At 54.4% G+C, this 23,477-nt stretch overlaps 11 protein-coding genes across 11 annotated transcripts; 7 read left to right on the top strand and 4 right to left on the bottom strand.

The window, feature by feature from the left end:
- Positions 1-112: 112 nt before the first annotated feature.
- Positions 113-739, top strand: Z519_05216 (signal peptidase complex catalytic subunit SEC11; the record flags this gene model as incomplete). The annotated part of the gene is made up of 2 exons (XM_016762957.1): positions 113-438; positions 499-739. The coding sequence occupies 2 exons, from the start codon at positions 113-115 to the stop codon at positions 737-739; spliced, it is 567 nt and encodes a 188-aa protein (XP_016620570.1).
- Positions 740-2,250: 1,511 nt separating this feature from the next.
- Z519_05215 (uncharacterized protein) lies at positions 2,251-4,847 on the top strand (the record flags this gene model as incomplete). The annotated part of the gene is made up of 2 exons (XM_016762956.1): positions 2,251-3,319; positions 3,370-4,847. The coding sequence occupies 2 exons, from the start codon at positions 2,251-2,253 to the stop codon at positions 4,845-4,847; spliced, it is 2,547 nt and encodes an 848-aa protein (XP_016620569.1).
- Positions 4,848-5,544: 697 nt separating this feature from the next.
- On the top strand, positions 5,545-7,697 carry Z519_05214 (uncharacterized protein; the record flags this gene model as incomplete). The annotated part of the gene is made up of 2 exons (XM_016762955.1): positions 5,545-5,880; positions 5,931-7,697. The coding sequence occupies 2 exons, from the start codon at positions 5,545-5,547 to the stop codon at positions 7,695-7,697; spliced, it is 2,103 nt and encodes a 700-aa protein (XP_016620568.1).
- Positions 7,698-8,540: 843 nt separating this feature from the next.
- On the top strand, positions 8,541-10,655 carry Z519_05213 (uncharacterized protein; the record flags this gene model as incomplete). The annotated part of the gene is made up of 12 exons (XM_016762954.1): positions 8,541-8,603; positions 8,660-8,687; positions 8,741-8,802; positions 8,865-9,055; positions 9,126-9,554; positions 9,610-9,661; positions 9,725-9,734; positions 9,786-9,915; positions 9,967-10,106; positions 10,164-10,277; positions 10,336-10,441; positions 10,496-10,655. The coding sequence occupies 12 exons, from the start codon at positions 8,541-8,543 to the stop codon at positions 10,653-10,655; spliced, it is 1,485 nt and encodes a 494-aa protein (XP_016620567.1).
- Positions 10,656-11,216: 561 nt separating this feature from the next.
- On the top strand, positions 11,217-12,161 carry Z519_05212 (uncharacterized protein; the record flags this gene model as incomplete). Its single annotated transcript, XM_016762953.1, has 1 exon — positions 11,217-12,161. One exon carries the CDS (start codon positions 11,217-11,219, stop codon positions 12,159-12,161), a length of 945 nt encoding a protein of 314 aa, XP_016620566.1.
- Positions 12,162-12,287: 126 nt separating this feature from the next.
- Z519_05211 (uncharacterized protein) lies at positions 12,288-13,268 on the bottom strand (the record flags this gene model as incomplete). The annotated part of the gene is made up of 1 exon (XM_016762952.1): positions 12,288-13,268. One exon carries the CDS (start codon positions 13,266-13,268, stop codon positions 12,288-12,290), a length of 981 nt encoding a protein of 326 aa, XP_016620565.1.
- A 612-nt stretch (positions 13,269-13,880) lies between these two features.
- Z519_05210 (uncharacterized protein) lies at positions 13,881-14,930 on the top strand (the record flags this gene model as incomplete). Its single annotated transcript, XM_016762951.1, has 2 exons — positions 13,881-13,930; positions 13,991-14,930. 2 exons carry the CDS (start codon positions 13,881-13,883, stop codon positions 14,928-14,930), a joined length of 990 nt encoding a protein of 329 aa, XP_016620564.1.
- Positions 14,931-15,396: 466 nt separating this feature from the next.
- On the top strand, positions 15,397-17,550 carry Z519_05209 (uncharacterized protein; the record flags this gene model as incomplete). The annotated part of the gene is made up of 4 exons (XM_016762950.1): positions 15,397-15,476; positions 15,551-15,624; positions 15,684-16,917; positions 16,980-17,550. 4 exons carry the CDS (start codon positions 15,397-15,399, stop codon positions 17,548-17,550), a joined length of 1,959 nt encoding a protein of 652 aa, XP_016620563.1.
- A 73-nt stretch (positions 17,551-17,623) lies between these two features.
- Z519_05208 (uncharacterized protein) lies at positions 17,624-18,914 on the bottom strand (the record flags this gene model as incomplete). Its single annotated transcript, XM_016762949.1, has 4 exons — positions 17,624-17,725; positions 17,793-18,032; positions 18,091-18,715; positions 18,856-18,914. The coding sequence occupies 4 exons, from the start codon at positions 18,912-18,914 to the stop codon at positions 17,624-17,626; spliced, it is 1,026 nt and encodes a 341-aa protein (XP_016620562.1).
- An 821-nt stretch (positions 18,915-19,735) lies between these two features.
- Positions 19,736-20,858, bottom strand: Z519_05207 (uncharacterized protein; the record flags this gene model as incomplete). Its single annotated transcript, XM_016762948.1, has 2 exons — positions 19,736-20,038; positions 20,151-20,858. The coding sequence occupies 2 exons, from the start codon at positions 20,856-20,858 to the stop codon at positions 19,736-19,738; spliced, it is 1,011 nt and encodes a 336-aa protein (XP_016620561.1).
- Positions 20,859-21,890: 1,032 nt separating this feature from the next.
- Z519_05206 (uncharacterized protein) lies at positions 21,891-23,042 on the bottom strand (the record flags this gene model as incomplete). The annotated part of the gene is made up of 1 exon (XM_016762947.1): positions 21,891-23,042. One exon carries the CDS (start codon positions 23,040-23,042, stop codon positions 21,891-21,893), a length of 1,152 nt encoding a protein of 383 aa, XP_016620560.1.
- Between the last annotated feature and the right edge of the window lie 435 nt (positions 23,043-23,477).

Below are 23,477 nucleotides of genomic sequence, written 5' to 3'. Positions count from 1 at the left end.
GACTACTGTTGTCCTGTTGAGTTCGTTCCGTGGCGACCATCCTCGACGTCAATGTTGCACCTCTCACTTTAAGAAGCTTCCTTTGAGACCTGGTGTCCACCGGACCGTCGCCATGCTACCGTTTCTTGCGCCATACCTTTCCAATCCCCGGCAATCACTGTCGCAGGTGCTGAACTTTGCCCTGGTCCTGTCGACGGCCTTTATGCTGTGGAAGTCTCTTTCAGTGATTGCAGACTCGCCCTCGCCTATCGTGGTGGTGCTGAGTGGGTCGATGGAACCTGCCTTTCAACGGGGTGATCTCCTGTTCCTCTGGAATCGAGACAAAACGGCCGAGGTTGGGGAAATTGTCGTCTACAACGTCAAGGACAAGGATATTCCCATTGTTCATCGCGTCGTCCGCAGTCATGCAGCTGCGGCCCCTGTCAAAGCGGACAAGAGGTACAGACATCCATCTACCCTCCGGAGAGCGGAATCTGTTCGACTAACCCTCGATCTTAGCGGGAACCTCTCGAAAGCTGCTCCCAAACTCCTCACGAAAGGCGACAACAACGTCGCCGACGACACGGAACTCTACGCGCGCGGCCAGAGCTATCTGGACAGGAAAGAGGATATTATTGGCAGTGTCCGCGGATATGTGCCAGCAGTTGGATACGTGACCATCATGCTTAGCGAGCACCCTTGGTTAAAGACGGTCATGCTGGGGATCATGGGCTTGATGGTCATCTTGCAAAGAGAGTAAAGGACCACACTCCTTGACCAATAAAGGCGCGCCTGCCTATGGACCATCCTGGACAACGTCCTTTTTCGAAGGATGAAACATGCCTGAACCACGAGAGAAAACAACACGCCCAACACCTCCCGCCCCGATTGATCAGTCGCCTGACCACTCCCACACCCGTCAGAAATGGCATGTAGTTGTTAGCAGAGCCAGGAAAAATACCGAGCTAGAAGGGTTCCGTATGCCATAGTCGAAGGGATGTTGTCGGATTGTGGCCGATGTATAGGGTCAAAGGCTTTTGGACCCCAAATTCTGCAGTGAAGCATGAGGCCTCTTTCTGGGAAACAGCAAACATATGCAGGCAGAGAATGCCGGTCCGGATAGGGTGCAGACGAGCAGGCTGGTGCTGACGCTGCAGTGGATAGTCCGACAGTTAGATGGCCAGTCCGGAAGATCCTCGCTGTAGTCCGTCGGCAGTAACAAATCAGGACGCGTTGAGCAGGGCCAGGCGTCCTACGAGTACGGAGTGACCAGAGTGTTCAGCGTGTTCCTTACAGGGCGAATCTTCCCAAAAGGTGTGGCTAGGGGGAGGGGGCGCATACTGGGCCTGGCTAACGGGCATCCAGCATGGCGCCATATCCGGAACCTCGATTCTGGACCGAGACTCTTAATATTATTAGTATTCGTGGCGCCGAGAAAGTCACTGGCCAAATCCCATTGTCCCAGTGCCACACACCCAACAGCCCCTGTCCTTTTGCTGCTCTCTCCCTCGTGTTGCGCCGCATGGTTTGTTCCACGATGGCCAGAATCATCTCTTCCCAAGACGAGCTGAAAACCTAAGCGGCCTCCTTATCGCCGTCACGTTTCAGTTTGGGCCGCTTCCTCTTCCTTCCTTTATTTCCCCCCCCATTCTCGAAAAGCTGTGCATCTTGTGCCATGCGTCGTTGATCCTTGCATGATGCATGTTGCACACAGGTGACAGGTGGCTTTCCACCGAACCCAAGTTTGGAGCACTTCTACTCAGGTACGGAGTCCTCGTACATGCGCCGCCCAACGCCAGCCTTACGAGTCAGAGTCTAGCTCCTGATTCAACAGGCGCGTCCCAATTTCCCCAACCCCAGTCGCTTATCTGTTGCGAGTCGGGGGATTGATAATAGCAACATCATCACCCTCTGCTCACCAAAAGGGTCAAAGCTACAAACGTCTTGCTGACGGCTGGGATTTCATTGCCTCTCCTCCACATTGACACCGCCATTCCTTGGTTGCCCCGAGCATTTCCTGCCAAACGAACCTGTCTTGCTGTCGTCCGGACGAGTAATCCAGGCCGTACCGCGATATTTGGCAACAACGAATGATCGGCTCCGGATAGGTTCTACGGGGGGTGTTTTGGGGCGCCATTTACGAGGAATTGAATCACGCTATCGAAGCATGCCTTCATTGACTTTGTTCACCGTCGAAACAATTATGGACCACAGATGACCCCGCCTCTATCCGACACGTCGCAACTCAATTGAGGTTTCACCATTGTCAACATGGATCACGAACAGTACGATCTCGGTTCAATGCCTCTGCCGGGCACCTCGACTCCAGACAATGTCGAACTTCTCGAGAGGAAGGGCTCGCCCGGAGTTACTGGCTCGATTGATGCGACACAATCCGGTCCTTACTATCGGCGACATTCACGGGGTCATTCTGGAGACGAACGAGTGAAGTCGATTGACGAAACCGAGAGTATGCGAGATGAATCGTACGACCTGGTAGAACCAGGATCGCCGCCTAAGGCTCGCCGGTTTAGCGCAGGGCAATCCGCTGCTTCGTCGGTGCTCCGGCGGTTGACCACCAAAATCAATCCTATGTCACGAGGCACTTTTCGATCCACCAAACGTTCCAAAGGCCGGGAGTATGCCACTCTGGATGATGGCGAGGATGGCCAAGGAGCGATCGTAGATATCTCGTCGTTGGAGGGTATGGGCTGGGAGCTGACCGACTTGTCAAACCCCGACGCTGAGCGCCTCCAAGATGAGCATACCGAGTACGTGCGCGTGAACAAGACCAGCGGAAAACCCGATTTTCGCTCGTTTGTGCAGAAGCGCGCTTCGGTAGGTGACGGAATGAAGGGTGTAGGTGTGCAACTGAGGCGTGATCCGACCAGGATAGTACGAAGAGGGACTGGAGGAATACGCAGCGCTGACAGCTCGGGCATCGACCGGAGCAAGACGGTGCGCGACTTGGGCCAGGATCTGGCGCACAAGAAGAACATGATCGTCGAGGTCGAAGAAATAGTTGACTTGAGCACTCTGGATGGCGGGAATTCTGAAGATCGCCAGAGTCGCAACTTCGACGCCATGTCCATGAGGCAAAGCGTCTTGCCCCAGGAAACGAAGAGTTACTTCTTTCCCGAGGACCCGGACATCCCCAACTGGAAACCATGGTCAATGCGAAGCTGGTACATTTGCTCCTTAGCAGTGCTTGCTTTGGGTTTGGCGGGATTTCAGGAGTACCTGTGTCAGAGATCCTTCAAAAGCGTCCGGGAAAAGAGTGGCATCCTAGCGTTCGATGCTGTGGCTGAGATTTCGACTTGGGACTTCTTTGCGTGGAAGTGTCAGTAAACACCGCTGATCCCCAGGTCCACTCTGCTAACGCGGATCCAGATCTTCCGACGATGATCGCCATCGTCTACGCCGTCCTGTTCTCAATCATGGATTTCGACATTCGCCGTCTTGAACCGTTCTATCAGTTATCCCGACCTCGAGGAGCTTCAGCGGCGGCCAGCCTAAATTTGGATCATTTGACCATGTTCCAGTATTTCGTCCCATTCAAGGCCTTTAGACTCCGACAGTGGGCCGTGTTCTTCTCAACCACGGGCAACATTGTTGCCTCGATGGTGTCACCTGCCCTACAAAACCCCTCCATCACCTTTGCCACGAATCCAGATCCCCGGTGCAATGCGGACGGGTGCCCCGGCGATGAAAAGCATTATTGGGTGCGAATCTCGCCGGGCTGGTCTCGGGCCCTGTCGGCAAGCTATGTCTTCGTGGCAATTGTGCTTGTCATACTGTTCATTCAGTTGCGGCGCAAGTCTGGCTTGCTCAGCGACCCGAAGGGCATCGCCGGGATTGCCTCGATGGCCACCAAGTCGCACATCCTCCAAGATTTCGCCGGATTAGACGAAGCAAACTGCGCAAAGATCCACAAACGACTGGCGCATCGACGATACGTGCTCTACAAATCTTCCATCTGGCAGGGTGAATGGAGCTCTAAGAGTGAGCCGCCGCAGGACAGCGAAAGAAAGCTCACTAGCCCGCATCCGTTGATGCTCCAGATGCAAGCGGCTATTCCGTTCCTGGCCTTTATGGTTTTCTGTCTCATATCGATCCCCATCATCACGTTGACCAAAGCTAGGGTAGTACCGAATGCTGCCCCATGGCTGCCCATTCTGATTGCCACTGGCTTGAAGCTGTTCTTCAGCACGTTTGAGTCCGATGTTCGACTCATGGAACCCTTTTATCAGCTCTCCAGAGGAAACGCCAGACCCGAAAATAGCCTCACGCTGGACTACCAAGCGACTGTGTACGGGCTTATGCCTTTCAAAGCCCTCCTTAATGGCCACTACCTCCTGGCACTGGTGGGGGTATCCTCGGTGTTGTTGGATATCCTGACGGTGACTGTGAGCTCCTTCTCGGTCAACTCGGAGGACTTTATGCACGTGGGCAGTCACGGGGAGGACAGGTCCAACGGCGACGAGACGTTCGTTTCGTTCTGGACTTCACTCATTCTGTCGATGTTCATCTTGCTGTTTGTCATTTTCACGACGTCATTCGTATATCTTCGACGGCGACACCCCTTCCTGCCACGGGAGCCGTCCACCATTGCGGCAGTATTGGCCTTCATCTATGCCAGCAACATGCTTACGGATTTTGTTGATACAGAGACACTGAACAACAAGGCCATGGAAACGAGGCTGAAAAACATCAACAAGAGGTACGGATTGGGATGGTTTAAAGGAAGAGATGGACAGATCCACTGCGCGATTGATGAAGAGCCAATGAGGAGTAAATACGTGCATGGGAAACCGTATACGATGGCACAGGCGGGGCCATTACATGAGACATATTATTCAGTTGCATAAGAGCGCCGACCGAATCTGGCGTGGTCAGAGGGATTCCGTTCATGGACTGGACGTAGCGGGGCAATATGGGCAACGCATTGGAATTGGCAAAGAGCTTGGATATGAGATACGAGGCACCAAGAACACAAGGACATATATATACACTGGGAATCTTTGACGATATGGTAGCGGAACTTGACCAAAAGGAATTCTGCTCCCGCTCGAAGTATTGCGGTGGGCATCTGTGATAGAGGGTACAAGTGCTTAACATGGGGAACACCTGATATCTTCCGGAAACTTGTCGTCATCCACGCCCTTGTTTTGCCTTGGGTGTCAGTGACCAGGGTCTATATCTGGGCGGGAATCTGATCTCGTCTCATTCTGGCAAGAACAAGGAACAGGGAACAGGGAAGAGAGACATGAAGCGGGGCCACCAGGGCTGCCAACTGGGCCATGAATAGTTATATATAATAGGCTCAGAGAGTCGGCCACGACTTGGCGACACGATTGGCGACAAGGATCGATTGGTGGCCATGGCGGGGAAAAGTTGTCAATGGCTTGAGATTCGTAAAATGAAGCCAATGACAATGACGTAGGAGCAGTACTGGCAGCAGGAGAGCATTCATCACTTCCACCAACTTCAAAACCCCTTCCCTTCTTCATACCACCTCTCCTCTTTCCAGACTGGTCGTCTCTGCTCTCCAATCCCATCTTCAACATGCCCACCCCAGGGTACGTCTTCCGCGACGGCTGCGATACCCCTCGAGCAGAAGAACCCCCCGATTCAGAGTACCATCAAGGAATCACTCAAGCTACGAAACCTGCTGCGGTAACCTCGAATGCTCCCCTGGCCCAAAATACCACGACAAGTCACCAATTAGCTACAGGAGCGACAGGGGACCATGAAGTCCAGGGCGCTGTTCAGAGGGCCGGTAAGGAGGACAGAACAACCAATCTAGGATGGCAAGCCAACGCGGTGGGTGTAGATAACTTGGTCGGCGGCCTGCCCAACGATGAACTGTGGACCTTGATCAGGAGATTCAACAAGGCAAGCGTCTCTCCTCTTTGGCTGCTTCGTGGAACACACGCTTACCGCACTGCCAGCAAATGTACCATGTCAGAGCCATTCCTCAGGCGCCTCCTGGAGGATTGGACCTGAACACCGCCGATGACGAGGAATTCTCCCCCGACAAGCTCCGCTCCAACATTCAACGTCTTTACATGACCGTCATCGTCGGACTCATCGCCTTTGGAAAACACATTGCAAGGTTGAGATCCTGGCGCGAACCCCGCCGGACCGCTGGCTTCGCTGCGGTTTACTTTCTGGCTTGGCTGTTCGACTTCATTGTGCCCACCTTGCTCGCCATGATCATCGTCCTCATCACCGTTCCTCGGTCTCGGAGCATCCTGTTCCCTCCGGCGCCCCTCGCTCTGGTCAGTCATAAGACAGGTGGAGTCCAGAAACCAAAGGCTGGCGTGTTGGGCAGTCATGATAGTGTCACTGGGGCACCAGAGAAATACAAAGGCGAGGCTGTTGAGCAAGAAGCTAGTAATTTGGTCTCCGGCATCGCTTCTGTGGCCCTCTCGAGTGCTGCTGGCCGTCACGATCAGGCAAGCCCCGATGATCAAGGCGGTAGCAAGACCTTGGATCAAGGCATGCCCGATCCAACCAAGATCGCTGCAACCGCGGCAGATGCTTCTTCGGCTGCTCAAGGTGGTGATCCAGATACCGTCCAGGACAAGGCAAAGAAGCCAATGGAGGATGCGATGTGGAAACAAGTTCGATCGATCATGCACGGCATTGGAGAGGTCTCTGACATGTGGGAACGCCTTGCCAATGCTTTGGCAGCAACACCCCCTTTTCCCCAAAAGAATCGTCTTCAGCTTGGTGCAATCTTTGTGCCAATTCTTCTGATCTCCCTGATCACACCTGCTCAATGGGTCATGAAAGGATCGACCTTCGTCGCCGGCTTCGGCTTTTTCTCCGACCCCTTAATCAGACGAGCTCTTCAATTGTTGAACGAGAAGATCCCAGACTGGCCCAAGTACCTCGAGATCCGAAACACTCTCCTCAAAGGCGTGCCGACCAATGCTCAGCTGACCATCACTTTACTGCGCATTGGCGAGGCCAACCGTGCTCCTCTGCCGCCGCCGCCCAATTCTTATGAAGCGCCGCCTGACAAGCCGGCCGAGCTCGACAAGCAAGCCATCACCGAAGGCGGATTAGATGCGTCGCATTCCGAAATCGAAGATGTCATTACTGTCGACCAACCCAGCGGCACCCAAACCACCGAAACCCAAGAACCCAAGAAGAAGGGCGGCTTCGGCGCCAAGATCCTCTCTGCATTCAAGACCACCACTGCCGGCGCAGTAGAGACCAAACTGACTACTGACACGGTGAAAGCCACCATGGGTTCTGGCCAGGCGAAGGAGAAGTTGGGCGTGCTTCCTTCACGAGCAGAACTGAGACGCAAAGCCAGGGAGGGGCCCGTGGCATTCACGGCGAGATATCATGGTCGGAAGGGCGCCGTCTATATTGACAGCTCGGTTTCACCGCCAAGTGGCAGGAGGCCTGCCTCACCATGTGTATATTTCACGACGCATCTTGATGATGAAGAAAACGTGGAGAGCATGCCTCGTGACCCAGATTGGGCGGTGTCCATTATGGATATAGTGGAGGTGAAGAAGATCGGTGGGCTGGGATGGAAGGGCAAGATCGTGGTCGGGTGGGCGACGGAGAGGGAGGTCAAGGACGGCATTGAGATCGTCGCCAAGGACGGATCGCGGTACCGCGCCATGGCCATGAAGGAAAGAGACGAGTTGTTCAATCGGCTGATTTCCATGGGCCAGCAAGTGTGGGAAAGTCACTAGATGTCATGACCATGTGTCAGAGTGCTGTACGAGAAATGAGGCATATGTATGAATAGATGGAATCCTAGAACCTTTGCCTGTGTCGTGGGGAGCAACCTCGCACCCTGTGTCGCTCTGAAGCCTCGTGTCTGCATCAATAAGAAGTGCGCCAAGCTACGTCGTCCTCGTCCTCGTCCTCGTCCCCCCACTCTTCCTTACTCTTACTCCCATCTTGGTCCAACTCCCATTTTTGAAGCCGAAACGACCGGGTCCATATTGCAATATGATAAATTCAGAGGAGACCGCTTTGCCGTTTTACCTAGGAACCGTGTGCGGTGATGAGCGAAGTGCCCGGGGGTGGAACTCGGATATTTCTATGCGGTGAGGGATGGGTGATTGCACCAACGTCCAACACAATGCCTTTCTCCCTAGGCTCTACCTCTGCTCAAGTCACCAGGTAGTCGACTATCTCGGCACTTGGAGAAGAGAACGACTGCCCTCAAAGCGGCGACAAAATTGGTTCGGCTGGGTCCGGTGCAACATTCGACTGACTTGCCAGTCACCGGCTCGCAGGCCACCTACATGGACTTCTCTACCGAATTTATTCGCCGTCGCTGGAATCCCTAGCCTTGTTCCGGGTCGACAATGAGCCGCGATCCCCACAAGCTCAATCACTCCCCCCCGCAAAACCCGGGGTATTAACACCCCGCAGAGATGCATCTGACAACGCTAACCAACGAGCCGCTCTTCTCGGTGGTCTAGCCAGGCGGAGGTGGATGTTGAAGATATTACTCTGATGGATGCCCTGAGCTGTCCTCGTCCTTCAGGATCACTGTTTCCGTTGAAAGACGTGAACCCGTCACCATGTCCAGCAATCGATATACCTTGGGCATTGCCCTCTTCGCCTCTCTGGGCACATTCTTATACGTATGCTGTGGCTTGCTAGCTTCTTGCCCGCCTACTAATAGTGATTGTGATGGCAGGGATACGATACTGGTATCGTGACAACCAGTAAGCAGACTCAATTCCAGCGGCCTGTCCATGACGAGTGACGGTGAATGCAGCTATCGCCCATCCGAGCTGGGTCGAGTACATGAACCATCCGGATCCTGGTCTTGTTGGAGCTGTATGGAATGGCCTTCAAGCCCGGCAGAGATGCGCGGTTGAAAACATCCTGACAAGAAACAGGTTGGCGCCATCTACATCGCTGGCGAAGCATTTGGTGCTGTCTTACAAATCCTGATCGCGGACAAGCTGGGTCGAATCGGTTTCATGGAGCTGCTGTGTGTGATTGTTACCATTGGATGCGTCATCCAAACGGCAGCGGTCAACATTGGCCAGCTGCTTGCTGGACGCATTTTGACCGGCATTGCGGTGGGGTAAGGATATATCTACAACGCTCAACCGAAGTTGTTCAACCCAGAAACTAATCATTCACGTCTCTATTAGTGCCCTTTGTGCCACCGTCCCCATCTATCTGTCCGAGATCAGCAGTCCCAAGTCGCGCGGCTTAATCGGTGGTCTCTCTGGAGTCGGTCTGTCCTGCGGCATCATGGTGTCCAACTGGGTTGGATTCGCATGCAACTATGCTCCCTATGGCACCTTGCAGTGGCGGCTTCCTCTCGGCCTCCAGATCCCTTGGGGAATAATCATGTTGATTGGCCTCATGACTTTTATGCCAAACTCGCCCCGGTACCTGCTTCGAAAGGGTAAAGTCGAAGAAGCACGCAAGGCATTCGTCAAGATCCGCAGTGACTTGCATTCCCACGACGTGATCCAAGAGTTCGGCCTTATGAGATCTCAGATCGAGTTCGAGATGGAGCGACACCTCCCGTCTCTCGGGGAAGCATTCAAGCTCTATCGCCATCGTGTCTTGGTGTACGTCGTTTCACCAAGTACAACGTTGTCTACAGTCTACTGACTGGGCGGTTAGGTCTATCGCAGTTCAGGTTTTGACAGCGGTGACTGGTGTCAATGTCATTCAGGTGCGTTGCTTTGCACGAAGTCAGTGTCCATTGTAGATTATTTCATTGACATCGCCGATCTAGTACTACCAAAGTAAGCGGCCATGACCTGGAAGCCTCAGCAAGTAGACTCACAAGATTACAGCCACCCTCTACAAATCTCTAGGTATCGAAAGTCGAACTGTCCTGGCACTGACTGCGGTTTGGGGCACCTGCGCCTTCCTGTCCAGTGCCATATCCATCAGGTTTCTTCCTGACATTTGGGGTCGCCGAAAGTGAGTGTCTTTCCCCACGGACAAGGTGGCTCGTAAGCTAAAGTCTGATAGGATGCTGCTCCTCGGCGTCGCTTGGACAATTGTCACCGAGATATATGCCGCCGTCATGCAGCGCGAATTTCAAGATACAAACAACCGCGTTGGGAAGGGGTTTGCCATTCTCGGTATCTACGTGTTCACAGTTGGATATTGTAGGTCTCTTCCCCCAGCACGTTCAAATCAGCCAACATCACTGACTTAAAGACTAGATAGCTTGATCAACCCGGTAACTTGGATCTACGGCGCCGAGGTTCTCCCTGTATCCCTTCGCAATAAGTTCATGGGCGTTGCTGCGACGGCACACTACGTCGTCAATGTCGCCAGTGCGTACCTTTTCTGGGCCTGATCTATGTTATTTTCCGCTGACTCTGTACAATCCAGTCACCGAGGCTGGGCCCAGCGCCTTCAAAAACATCAGGGAAAACTACTACTACGTTTTTGTTGGTTGCTGCGCTATATACCTTGGCATCATTTACCTGTGGTTCCCGTGAGTGACACCCCCCAGTATAATAGCAGGAGCGGGTTTCTGACACCTATTTAGGGAAACCAAGCAGAAGACTCTCGAGGAGATCGCAGCGGCATTTGGAGATCACGTCGTGGAGGTTGAGGAGCGCGAGATTCTCGCTGAAGAGGGAGCACTAGCGACCAAGGCCGATGAGACCAAGTCTAGCAGCACTGCCCATGTCGAGGTCAAAGCTTAGATCCGTATCCAAAATGTTTGTCCGTATCAGAGCATCAACAAGAGCGGAAAGGGCCTTGCGAAGTTCCGTAGATTGTAGTGATATGCCGCGAAGATGTGGATGAAAACGTGGAGAACGAAACAGTTTCCAAATGCCTGCAGCGACCATTGGGTCTGGACTTATCCTATATCCAGTGAATTCAATCACTCTCGTGCTTCTCAGATTCCCCTTTATGACGACTTAATTGGCCGATTCTGCGTGAGAGCCAGGGAGCCGTCTCCCCGATGCCTGAGCAGATATCGGGCCACTCATCCAGCCCTTCGCACATGCAGTGGTCCACACCCCGGCATTTTCCTTTTCCATGACCTTGAGAATGATACCCCGACCGCAGAGAGAGGAGCAGAGGACATCGGCACCAGATAACACGACAGGCGCGTCCGATTTCGGGCAGTTGGACACGATGTTTTCTCGCCGAGGGGAGAGTGGAAGCAGTACAAGAACTTGCAGATTTCGCACCTCTAGCCCGGGCTGGGCTTGAATCTTCGGCTGCAGTGTGACCCTCTCTTTTGCGGTTCAAAGAACATGGCGACGACGAACGGAGTCAACGGCACGCATGGAATAGCTAGCACTGACGCTGATGCTGCTGCTGCTGTTGCTGCTGCTATGAAACTGAAGACGAATCGCGCAAAAGCCATCGTGGACGCCGCCTACGCCGGCAAATATGCCATTCCTGCAGTGTGCTGCTACAACCTCGAAGCAGTACTGGCGACGGTGCGCGCCGCCGAAGCCAAACGGTCGCCAGCCCTGATCCAACTGTTTCCCTGGTCGATCGAATTCGCCGACGGGCTGCTGCTGCATGCGGCGGCCGAGGCGGCCGACAAAGCGACGGTGCCGATCGGCGTGCACATGGACCACGCGCAGTCGCCCGACATCATCCGGCGGTCGGCGGACCTGGGCGGCTACGACGGCATCATGGTCGACATGAGCCACTACGAGAAGACGGACAACATGCGTCTCAGCCGGGAGCTGGTGGCGTACTGCAACGCGCGGGGGATCATCACCGAGTGCGAGCCGGGCCGCATCAACGGCAGCGAGGACGGCATCGCCGACACGGCGGGCATGGAGGAGATCCTCACGACGCCTGAGCAGGCCGAGGAGTTTGTCGCCCTGGGCATCGACTGGCTGGCGCCCGCCTTTGGCAACGTGCACGGCGCCTACGGACCCCGGGGCCCGCAGCTGGACTTTGCCCGGCTGCAGCGCATCCACGACCAGGTCGGTGACCGCGTCCGGCTCGTCCTGCACGGCGCCCACGAGGACTACTTCGGCGAACAGCTGCTCCGGAAGTGCATCGCCCACGGCATGGCCAAGGTCAACATCAACGGGCCCGTCGCCGCCGCCTGGACAAAGGTCCAGGCTGAGCTGACTGGCAAAGTCCCCCTGACCAAGGTGATAGAGGAACAGACAAATGCCATGCAGGCCGTGGTCGAGTACCATATGGACTGGTTGATGTCCACGGGCAAGGCGTAGGAGGCTATTTCTTTCCTTATTTGGGGCCAGTGGACAAAAGATAGAGCGTAAAGTATCAGGGTTGAGCAGGCCGACAAGCTAATAGACAATTCAAGAGATTCCAGTTCCCGCAAATTGCCTTGATGGTTATTCTGTATTGGTCTCACTCGGCGAGGCTTCCTTCATGGTCTCTACATAATCGCGAACAGACTGCACAAAAGACGTATCCTGCTTCATGCCCAACGAGAGGCCGAGGCTGTTGTCAAAATCATCGGCCCAGGAGTACAGCACCGAGCGCAGTTCGGGGACCTCTTCTTCCCTGACGAAGGCCAGTTTGTCCTTGCCGCCGACTTCTTCCAAAGCATCCAGCATGTCCTGCACCGTGACCGCAAAGCCGGGGACGTTGACTGCTCTGCGGTGCGGCGCGAGTGCGTCCCGAGGCAGCTGGAGAGCAACAAGCACGTTGTACACCAGCGTCTTGGGAGAGCACATCCAATGGCGCCACGCACGGTCCTTGAGCGGCACCGTGCACGTCTGGCCGTTCAGGGGTTCGCGAATGATGCCCGACAAGAATGCTGAAACGGCGGGGCTCGGCTTGCCAGGACGCACGGAGATGGTTGGGAAGCGGAGCGAGAAGCCGTTGATCATGCCGCGGCGCGTAAAGTCGTTGATGAGCGTCTCGCATATGACCTTTTGACAGCCGTACGACATCTCAGGGGTCGGGATGTCGGCCTCGGTGACGTTCTTCTTGGGCACGGGGGTCCCGTACACGGCCTCACTCGACGCGTAGATGACTCGCACCCCGGGACACTTCTTCGCCAGGCTGAGCAGGATGGATCGCGTCGCGTCGACGTTGACACGATATCCAAGCTCAAAGTCTGCCTCGGCCGCCGAGGACATGATCCCGTGGAGGAGAATCGCAGCATCCAGATGGTCTGGAATGATGCTGGCAGAAGATTCCACGAGGTCTACTTTCACCGACGTTGCACGTCGTGGATGTTTGGCACCGCGAGGGACAGGCGGTTCGATAATGTCTGCCAGGATGAGCTCGTGGGACTCATCTTCGAGAAGAGCCTTGGACACGATCTGCCCCAAAAATCCGGCCGCCCCGCTGATGAGAATACGCATCTTCTTGCCTTGCCAACCGTGTTCGCCGCAGTGTAGAGAACCAAAAAATTTGGTACGTATGAAATGTCTTCCAACCTGGACCGGTTACTTAAGGGGCAATCGACGTCGAGCCTTACTAGGGGAGCTCTCAACCCCGCCCACATTGGGCTTTTCCTTGTACCTCCCGAGCAACTTTCCGAAATCGCACAGGGTAACGAAAGTAGTATACCAGCAAGCATAGGAAGGTAGTATTGCCACGCAGAAGCGTTCCTGGATCAACATCTGCCGAGTTGTCAGAAGATCCATTCGCCCCTGTTTGTTGCAATTCTGTGGCTTCCTGAAGGTGGAGCCTCGGGGGAAGGCCGAGGCTGTCAACACCTTTAGCCCCTGACAGCCGCGACGATGATGTCCCGCAAGGGAGGGGTAGCAAGGTTAGCTCTCGACTTGCTCGGGACAAACATTCGCCGGGGGAAGCGGTGTCTCTCATGACGCCCTGGATGATGCCGCCAACAGGCTTCGTTAGACCCCTTGACGGGGTTATATAGAGAAACGCCCGAGGTTAAGCGTGGGTAGTTGGCATCAAATCCATGACCGACGTGTCTTCCTGTTATCGTCCAGGAGAATCTCATCAACATGGCTACTGAAACCATCACTGCTTCCACTCGCGTCTACAGCACATTCAGGTAAGCTTGGGAGGACTCCTTGCGTCTCTAACAAAGCACGGCGCTAAACAACGGCAACAGATTGACGGCTTCGACGGGAGATTGGCTCGACCAACTGGAGTCTCAGGGCTATGCTGTCGTGAAGGGTGCCGTTCCACCAGAGCGGGCAGAATATTACCGGCAGAAAGCGATCGAATGGCTTCAGTCCTTTGACCCTGAATTGAATCCGAATGACCCGTCGACCTGGAAGAAGGAGAAGCTCCCAGTTCAGACAGAGAGAAATACCTACGAGCACTACTCTGTCGTCCATGAGAAGTTCATGTGGGAAGCTCGCCAGGAGCCGGGCGTCATGGATGCTTTCGCCAGGATCTGGGGTACGCACGACTTGCTGGTCTCGTTTGATTCTCTGAATGTCACTCTGCCCAACCTCAAGACCCCCCGTGCTCCATGGCCGCATATTGACCAAGCCCCTCGAAAGCGCGGGCTGCACTGTATCCAGGGCATCATCAACTTAAGCCACGCCGGTCCCGAAGACGGCTCGCTGGTGGTCATTCCCGGCTCTTCCAAGCTCGTCGAGGAGTTCTTCGACACAAAGACCGATCCGTCCAGCTGGGAGTGGAAGGACAACCGCTATTTCGACGACAAGGACATGGAATTCTTCACCAGGCGCGGTCTCAAGCCAATGAAGGTCCTCGCGGAGCCGGGCGACCTGATCCTCTGGGACTCGCGCACCATTCACTGGGGCGGGGAGCCTACAGAGAAGAGCACCACAACGAGGGCAGTCATCTACGCCGCCTACGCCCCGGCGAAGCTGGCATCAAGGGAGGCCCTCGATGAGAAGAAGCGTGTCTTCAGCGCGTGGGGAGCCACCACGCACTGGCCGCATGATAACATCAAGCTGCGAGACCTGCAAGCAAGACTGCCCGATGGCACCCTCGACCCTCGACACCGTTCCGAACCCCTGGAAAAGCCCCAGGTCACCGACAAGGTGCTGCGACTGGCAGGAGTGATGTCGTACTGACAGGGGAAAGAAAGTCCTGGATTGAGCCAAGAGGGACATGTACATTTCCTCGCTTTGCCACGCCGTTGTTGGTCATCTGTCTCGAATAGTTCTTGCATCGAGATTTTATCTGTAGCATCATAAAAAACAGTCCACTCTCAGTAGACATTATATAAAGTCGTGTCCACACTTCGCACGAGACAGAGAGCCGAGGGGACTCGATATCACTCGTTACATGTGGTAGTGGCCCGGGTAGTAAACCTGGATAGATAGCTTATTGTAACTGTCATCTTCAGAGGGCCTCGGCATCAGTACACCAACTAGGTGCTTTGTGTCCTGCAGCACTAAACCAGCGGCGTTTCTCCGTCTCAAAACTCGCTACACGCAACCCTTGGCTCTCCAGCATGCCAGACATCTCTAGTTCGTCACTTTGAAATGCACAGTCGCTGATCCCCCTTCGTCGGATCGAAGAGAATGTAATTCCATCATGTCCACCGATGGGCAAGATACGGCGGACGGTGACATGCTCATGTCACCTAACAAACGTCCCAGGACCTTGTCTAAAGCGTATGTTCTATATCCCTTTTCCCGCATTTTTTCCTTGCACATCCATCGCCTAACATTAATTTCGCATCCAATAGTTGTGAGACCTGCAAGCAGAAAAAGACAAGATGTGACAGTTCCCGACCACATTGCGGCACCTGTCGCCGTACAGGTAAGGCAAATCCTTGTGCAGCTCTCGCTTGAACTTGGACACTCATATCCTCGACTTAGGCACTGCTTGCGTCTACCGGGAGAAAGGCCAACCTGGCTTACGTCCAGGCTATGGCAAGGCTATAGAGCAGCGCCTAAGTCTTCTGGAAAGCAATATGGACAAAATAAATCAGTCGATCCAGGACGTCCTCAACCATGTCCGACCTGACATTGCCGCCTCAAGTACTGTCCTCGAAGCTCCGGCTCGTGACGCAGGCCCATCTGGAAGAAATGGCCCAGAGGCCCAAATGTGGCAATCGTCACAACTACCCGAAATGCCTTACTTCCCTGCCAGTCCACTGATAGAACGCCTACCTGCTCCTTTGAGTCTGCCACCCCTAGACCTCACTGAGAGGGGGCTACCACCTGTACAGGTGGTGCAGGAGCTCGTCGAGTTGTTCTTCGAAGTCGTTTATCCATACATCCCTTTGTTCTGCAAACAGAACTTTACCGCCAACATGTTTACGCCAGAGCGCCAGATCCTGCTTCACGGTATCGTGGCGGTGTCTTTCCGGTTTTGGAGGAAACAGGCTCCTTCTCCCGAAGAGCGAGATCGCTTCGTGAAAACCTCCCGCGAGCAGGTCTTGTTGAAGGCCATCGACACCTGTACTTTGGTCTCTACTCAAGCACTCGCCCTCTTAGCCCTGGATGCCATCGGTCAAGGGCCAGGTCCTAGAACGTTGAACTTGACGGCCATGCTTGTCACGGCGGCCCACCAGCTGGGTCTCGGGAAGAGTCATTCTCCGACGACGCCAGAGACCAACACTCCGCTGGTAAGGAATGAAGACCCTGATGATGGGATGGATTCGTCGAATGTCGCCGTGGAGGAGAAGCGGCGCCTGTTCTGGGCAATCTACAGCCTGGATCGCTTCTCAAGCGTCTCTCACGGACAGTCCGGTGGCATCGACACCAAGACCATCAAACTGCCCTATCCGTCGAGTGACGTGGACTGGGGTCAGACAATGACGCCCGAGTGGTTCCAAGCCGGAGTGCAGGCGAAGCCCGCACATACCCACTGCCCTGCTAGTTTGTGGCATCATAACATTGATTTGCTTGCATTGCTGGATCGCTCAAATCAGCTCCTCATCCAGCCGGTCAATTTGTCGCTTCCTGCTCACTGCCAGGAATGGCAAAGCATCTTTCGGCGACTGGACATCACAATGTCCACCTGGTTCGAGAATCTGCCCAAAGAGGTCCGAGAGCGGCCAGCATCGTTTGATCCAATGTGGTTCATGCTCCATGCCACCTTTCATCTGTAAGATCTTTGCGTTCTCCAATCTCGCCTTGTAAAATTCTCGCTGACCCGTCGTGACGTAGCATCAACATTCGAATGTACACGGTTGCTGCATTCCCATCTACCACGTCACCTTATCTCAGACCGTCTGCGTCGGCTCGTGGCCGTTGCCGCCAGGCCATCCGAACCGTGGCGTCACTGGCAAGCTCGCTGCAGACGCCAGAGCTTGACCGACTCCATCCGATGTTTGCCTTTGTCGTATGGGTCGCTACGAGAAGTCTTATCATTCTCTGGACGACGGGCTACGAAAATGCCTACGGGTCCACGCCGACGGACCTAGAGCCTCTGCTCAATGTTCTGAGACACATGGCCACCCGATGGTTGTGCGCTCAGCGATATGCCGACATCATCCAGTTGATTCTGGACACAAAGAACAACCCTGGAGGACCCACAGGGCTCGAGATTTTCAACGACACGAGACGAACTTCCTACGGGCTCCAAAACTTGCTCGGGACTTTGGTGGTTCACCGGGTGCCAGAGGCTTTCCCCAATTCTTTTGACTTTCTCGACATTTCTCTCCTTGACGTGGGCGAGTTGAGTGTTCCACGGCTGGGGGGAGTCTTTGGAGCAGAAAACGACGGCGAGTGGCTGTAACGCGGTTGCAATCAGGCCACTACCTTCCTTGTACGGTATTTGACCCTTTCAATCAGTAATCCGTAATGCATCGTCAAACTAGGTGCGCCTGTTCAGGAACCACGCTATTCAGTTTCCCCCTTTCCAGCGCCGCCAGCACATTGCCAATTGTCCATTCTTCCATCCTCGTCTTGGTCTATCGAATCTGGTCAAGAGACAGTTCCCATGGGTCGGTCAGCTCAAATCGCAAGGGCAAAACGTACCTCAACAGTCGAGGTCCCCATGTGGGGAAGCAGACAGACATGCGGGTTTGATAGCAGGCCTGGATGAATGTTCGGCTCTCTTTGATACACGTCCAATCCAACGGAGAGAACTCGCCCGGAATCGAGCGCATCCACGAGTGCGTCCTCGTCCAATACGCCACCTCTTGCGGTGTTGATGATGATGATCCCTCTCTTCATCTTCTCGAACTCCTTGGTCGAGATGATGTTCCGTGTTTTCGACTATGGGAGCAAGGATCAGCGCGGGGCCAGACGACAAACATGGCCCGGTTACACGAACGTTCAGGGGAAGGTTCAGACTCAACACGTCACTTTTGGCGAGCAACTCGTCGAAGCTCACATACTCTGCACCGTCGGCCATTTCGTCGCTCAATTTCGTCCGGTTATGGTAGATGATCTTCATCCCAAACACCTCGGCCTTCCTCTTCAGATTGTGACCGATACCGCCTAGGCCCAGGATGCCGAGTGTCTTGCCCTGCGGGTCGTTGCCGAGCGGCGGGGGCGGGACGGGGCTTCTCCAGGTCCCGTTGCGGATGGCTAGGATGCCATTGTTGAAGCCGCGCAGGGCGGCGAGGATCAGAAAGATGGCTGTGTCGGCGGTCGCGTCGTCTACGACTTTCGGGCAGTTGGACACGAGGATCCCGCGCGCCGTGCAAGCTCGGATGTCGATGTTGTCATAGCCGGCGCCGTTGTGGCATATGAACTTCAAGCTGCTGGGCAGTACGGCGATCAGCTGATCGTCGTATTTGCCCGTGACGGCAAGGCTGGACGGCGCCCGGTCGCAGATGGCGACCACGCCGTCGTGTGTCCCGCTCTTGCACTCCTCGATGAACTCGGCCCGGCTGCGAGCATGGGATGTGACCAGCTCGGCGACGCCAGACAGGGCGTTCCATGCGTTGTGAGCGCTGTAATAGTGCAGCAGCGTGGATTGTTAGCCCTCCGATCGATTCCGGCAGACAGAGACTTTGTGGGCGTCGAAGCCACACCAAACCAACAAAACAGCAAGAATCATCCAGTGGAGTCGACAGAGAAAAGTTAAACCAACAACAGAGCTTTTGAGACGGAAATGTTTTCCTTCGCAGTCGTGTCCTCGGATGCATGCATGCGGTTGGAAATGGGATATGGATATTGATATGAATATGGGTACGGTACATGAATGACCTAAATATGTAGGTAGGTAGGTAGGTACTTACTGATCAAGTCTACCCAGCAACAAGGCCTTGGGCTTCCCCATGGCTGACACAGCAGTTATGTAGTGACTCGCTGGATGGATCCGCGCCTACCTATATCCTTCCCTATCTCTTCTATCTCAATCTCATATCGACATTGATGTTGGTATCGATATCGCTGTCGCTATCGAAATGGACGCGGGAGTATTTATTCCACGCTGCACACTGGCGCATTGGAGGGTGCTTGCTTCTAGAGGTCTTCGCTCTCGCTCTCCGTTCGCGCTGGTTCCCGGGTTATTGAAGCGCAGCTCAACGGCAGATTCGGCGCAATGCCGGACCGATTGACCGCTGTCCTACTCTCTCCGCTCAAACTTAATACACCGCACAAGGCTCCCCGCATACATGGAGGTACCTAGCAGAACGGCAAAGCGATTTCTTGTTTGTTTTGGTAATATCGACAAAGTCGCCTTTGGCTCCGGGAGTGCACGGGGACCCGGAGGGGGATGCCTTTTGACTCCTACGACACGTAATCTCTTCCTTGTCTGTGCGAACTGAAAGGCGAAGGGTGTCCCCAAGGTCTTTGCCCCGCAGAGTCAAGGCGCCCTTTCTGATATACCAGACGCTCAAAATGAGGCATCGAAAGATTTCATATCCTCTCAGGGCGGCTAGATGCAGCCAGAAAGGTTTGGCTTTAATTTTCGCGAGGGGGGTGTTCCCCAAGGCAAAGGTAACAAGAGACCCATCCAGCAAAAACCCCTACGCAAACTCCTTCGTGACCTCCTCACACCAGTCGACCAACTTCTTGGCCTCCCCGTTCTCCTTCTGGGCTTCCGCAACCAAGTCCGGGCGGACTGAGCTTTTGCGGCCCCATGGGATGATATACGTGCCCTGGTCCTTCTCCAACGTCAGGTCGGGCGACAGACCCGCGTAGATCTCGGTGTATGCGCCAAAAATGACTGGGTAGAGGAGGAGGAAGTGCAAGAGCCGTCGTGCCCAGGACGGGTATTGGCCGTTCATGTGTCGCTGAAGGTCGGATGCGAGGTTGCCAGGATTGTATGCCTGTTTGCGCCACAGGGTTAGTTCTGGAGTGGACATGAATCTGGAGCATATTGACGATATCAACCAGGGGAGGGGTGAAAGAGTACAGGAACAAAGCCCCGGAGGGACTCACGTTGTGTAAAACTCCATCTTTCTCACCAAATCGTTTCCCAAACTCGGTCGCAAGGAAATAATTTGCCGCCTTGCTGACACCATATGTAAAGGTATTGCTGTTTCCATCATCCAAAGTCTCCTTTCCATCTGTGCCCTTCTTCCATCTCACCCCGCCCTTCGGACTCTGTAGATCCACGGCAAGGCTGCCCGCCCAACTGACCCTCACGGTGCCCTTAGGTTCGTCCTCTGCTGTGCGCTTCAGGATGGGGAGGAGTAGCTTGGTAAATAGGAATGGGCCAAGAATGTTTGTTTGGTACGTCAGATCCATGCCCTGGGTGCCCTTGGAGCCTAGAGGAGGGATCATCACGCCAGCATTGTTGTCCAGCCAATGCAACTTGTCTTCGCGGGACAGAAAATCCTCAGCACTTGCTTTGATGGTGCTCAAGTCGGACAGGTCCAGAGACAGGTATTCCAGTTTGCCTTGAGACTTGGGATGTTGCTCCTTGATAGAGTCGATGGCTGCTAGAGCCTTTGACTCTGTGCGTGCGGCTATGTAGACTTTGGCATTGTGTGCGTAAAGGATGCTCGCAACCTGATATCCAACTCCAGTATTACTCCCGGTAATTATATAGACTTTGCCGGTTTGATCGGGGAGGTTCTTCTCCGTCAGCGACGGGGTGGGCAATCGGAAGGATTGAGACCAGAGGGCGCGAAGCCCGTAGAACATATTGGCGAGAAGTTTAGAGTTATGAAGACTGTTGGAGATTGATTGTCTGGAGAAGGGAGATGTCAATCAATTGCAGTAGTGTCTGGCGAAGCAGGTGTACAACGTCGACCTTGAACGCAGTAGTGGTCACTGAGAAAGACGCAGATAGAGAGATACGAGCAGAAAGGGTGATCAAAGAGAGAAATGTCCATACCCCCCCCCGTTGAGCGGCAGTCCAGACTTATATGTCGAAGAATCTGGGGGAATGTGGGATGTCATCTTGGTTGACTGATTTCTCATACTCGTATTCAACTGGGTGTCCGCGTCGTCGGAGATAGAACACATCAGGAGATTGACCTAGCATCAAACTTCGCGGAAAACCTTGGACCCATATTTGTCCTGCATATTGGTTTCATAGCGGCCTCCGTCCCGGAGTTTCGACAACGCTCAAGAGTACGCGGGCACCGATCGTTCATCCTGGTTCATCAGCCACGGATCCACGGTCGTCTTGGAAACGAAACATGGGACGAAACTTGGAGGAGGCAAGGAAAGACGACATGCTTTTTCCACATGGACCGCTCAGGACGGAGGTGAAGGGCCAGGCGATAGCGTCCGGCCAATCCAAGCAAACATGTCAGTATCGTGCATTAGCGTTGAGCTTGATTCCCAGCACCGACTGGGCGAGAAGGGCTTGTGGCCGAGGCTTTTGCTGTCTATGACAGTACAGGTACATAAATAGCGGTGGTGGCGGGGCCAGCCCAGCCCAAGGGGGTCAATCCGAGCCCCCTACACTGCTGCAAGCCACCGGGGTTAAAGCTGGGGTGCAAGGCAGAGGTACGGAATTCCCCGGTCGAAACGTCGGATAAAGTTGTTCTCAAGGCTTGCTTTGCAGGATGGAAGATTGGGCTCGTTCACACCGAAATACTGTTGCCTAGATGAACAATATTGTGTGTGCGAGAACCCAAGTGTCCATGTGGACACTTCAAACGGGTGGGATAGCAGTGTCCGGAGGAAGACGGCTGGGACGGCCACCGAGACAGCTGAAGTCAGCGCTCAGCGCAATATCAATGTTTCCCCGACATCCAAAAGACCTATCTCGTCTCCCCATTTCAAGCCCGCTTCTTCAGCGGCCATCCTCCAGTGCTTCATTGGGGTTCGAACGTCTTCGTAATACTGAGATAAGCCGCCACGGACAGTTCCCCAATGCATACCGATCGACCTCTTGCTTTTTACATCTTGGTGTATTCGAATCGAGTCCCATGAGTTCGCATGAACGTTGGACATAAAGTCCCTCGGCTCACAGAGCCCAATGGGCAACAGGGCCAGGTCGAACGGTCCCAACAGATTACCAATTTGCTTGAAAGCTGGACATGTAGGCTGTGCATCTTCTTCTTCTCGCGACAAGTTGATCGAGTGGATGGACCGATAGGCGGTATCTCCCGCAAAGTAGATTCTCTTGCCCGACCCTTGCAGGTCGCGGATAGCGTACGAACACCACAGGTCGTGGTTTGCGTCCCATATACTTCGCCGGGAAAAGTGCTGAGTGGGCGTACATGTGATCTGGGCCTTCCCGACACTTTCGACATCAATCTCGACGCCCTCCCACCAGTCCAGCTCGGTAATGGATGAACGATCGATGCCCGTTGCAGTCAGCCAGCGAGAATTGTGCAGCCCGACGAGAAAATGGACGTTTGATCTTCTTCTGGCCCAGATCACCTTCAGGGTTTCTGCATCGGCGTGATCATAGTGGTTATGGCTTATGATGACAAGGTCCAGCTCGACAGCATCAAGCAGCTCCTGCAGAGTACACGGGGTGGGTGTGTATCTTTTGGGACCAAGCCACGTGAATGGAGAGGTCCTTTCCGAGAAGACAGGGTCACAGAGAATGTTGATACCTCGAGCAGCGCGATCCTCCCTGTAGGTTTGCAGCAAGAAACTGGCGTGGCCGATCCACGTCACTTTAGGAGCCGGGTGCGAAGTGGAAAAGTCGACTTTCTGAACGGGCACCAACTCGGAGCGGTCACTGGGAATCGGCACAAAGGGTGGTCTATCTTTGCCAAAGCGAACCTTGATGATGTTCCCCAGACTGTGGTGGCTTGGGTTGAACGAGGGCCACGGGTTTTGAAATGCTTTGGGCGGGTTGCCGATGTGATGGCCCTTTGGCTCATCCGGAAGAAGCGAGGGGAGCTTTTTGACCGAGACCATCTTGAGGCCGTTGAAGCTGGTGAGGCTGGTGAGCTATAGGCAGAGATCTGACATCTAGGTGAGAAGAACTGGTTACCAGCTGCCTGCTATCGGACTTGGATTCATCCGCTACGGCACTCATTATTAAGTTCCGACGTGGCTGGCCATCCATCTTTTCCAATCTTCACCGCCATCCGCTGCCTTCATCACTCCAAACAACTTACCTCTTGCCGTGCATAATGTTCCCCCACTGTTTTGATCCGTGACTGGGTTCCAGCAGAGTCCAGGTGAGCGAAAAGAGGGAGTGATGGGAAACAAAGCCCAGCTCGCCAGCTACTCGTTTGGGCAGCTTCACTCGCTTGTCGCCTTTCTCCTCCCGCCTCCAGACCCCGCGTTGCCCATTGCCCGCGTCTGACTCCATCGGTCTGCCGTCTCAGTGCGACTCCGACATGGTCA

Source organism: Cladophialophora bantiana (assembly GCF_000835475.1).
Source record: "Cladophialophora bantiana CBS 173.52 unplaced genomic scaffold supercont1.7, whole genome shotgun sequence".
Lineage (NCBI taxonomy): Eukaryota > Fungi > Ascomycota > Eurotiomycetes > Chaetothyriales > Herpotrichiellaceae > Cladophialophora > Cladophialophora bantiana.
Note: the sequence above shows the minus strand (reverse complement) of the source record. Positions and strands in the feature narration are given on the sequence as shown.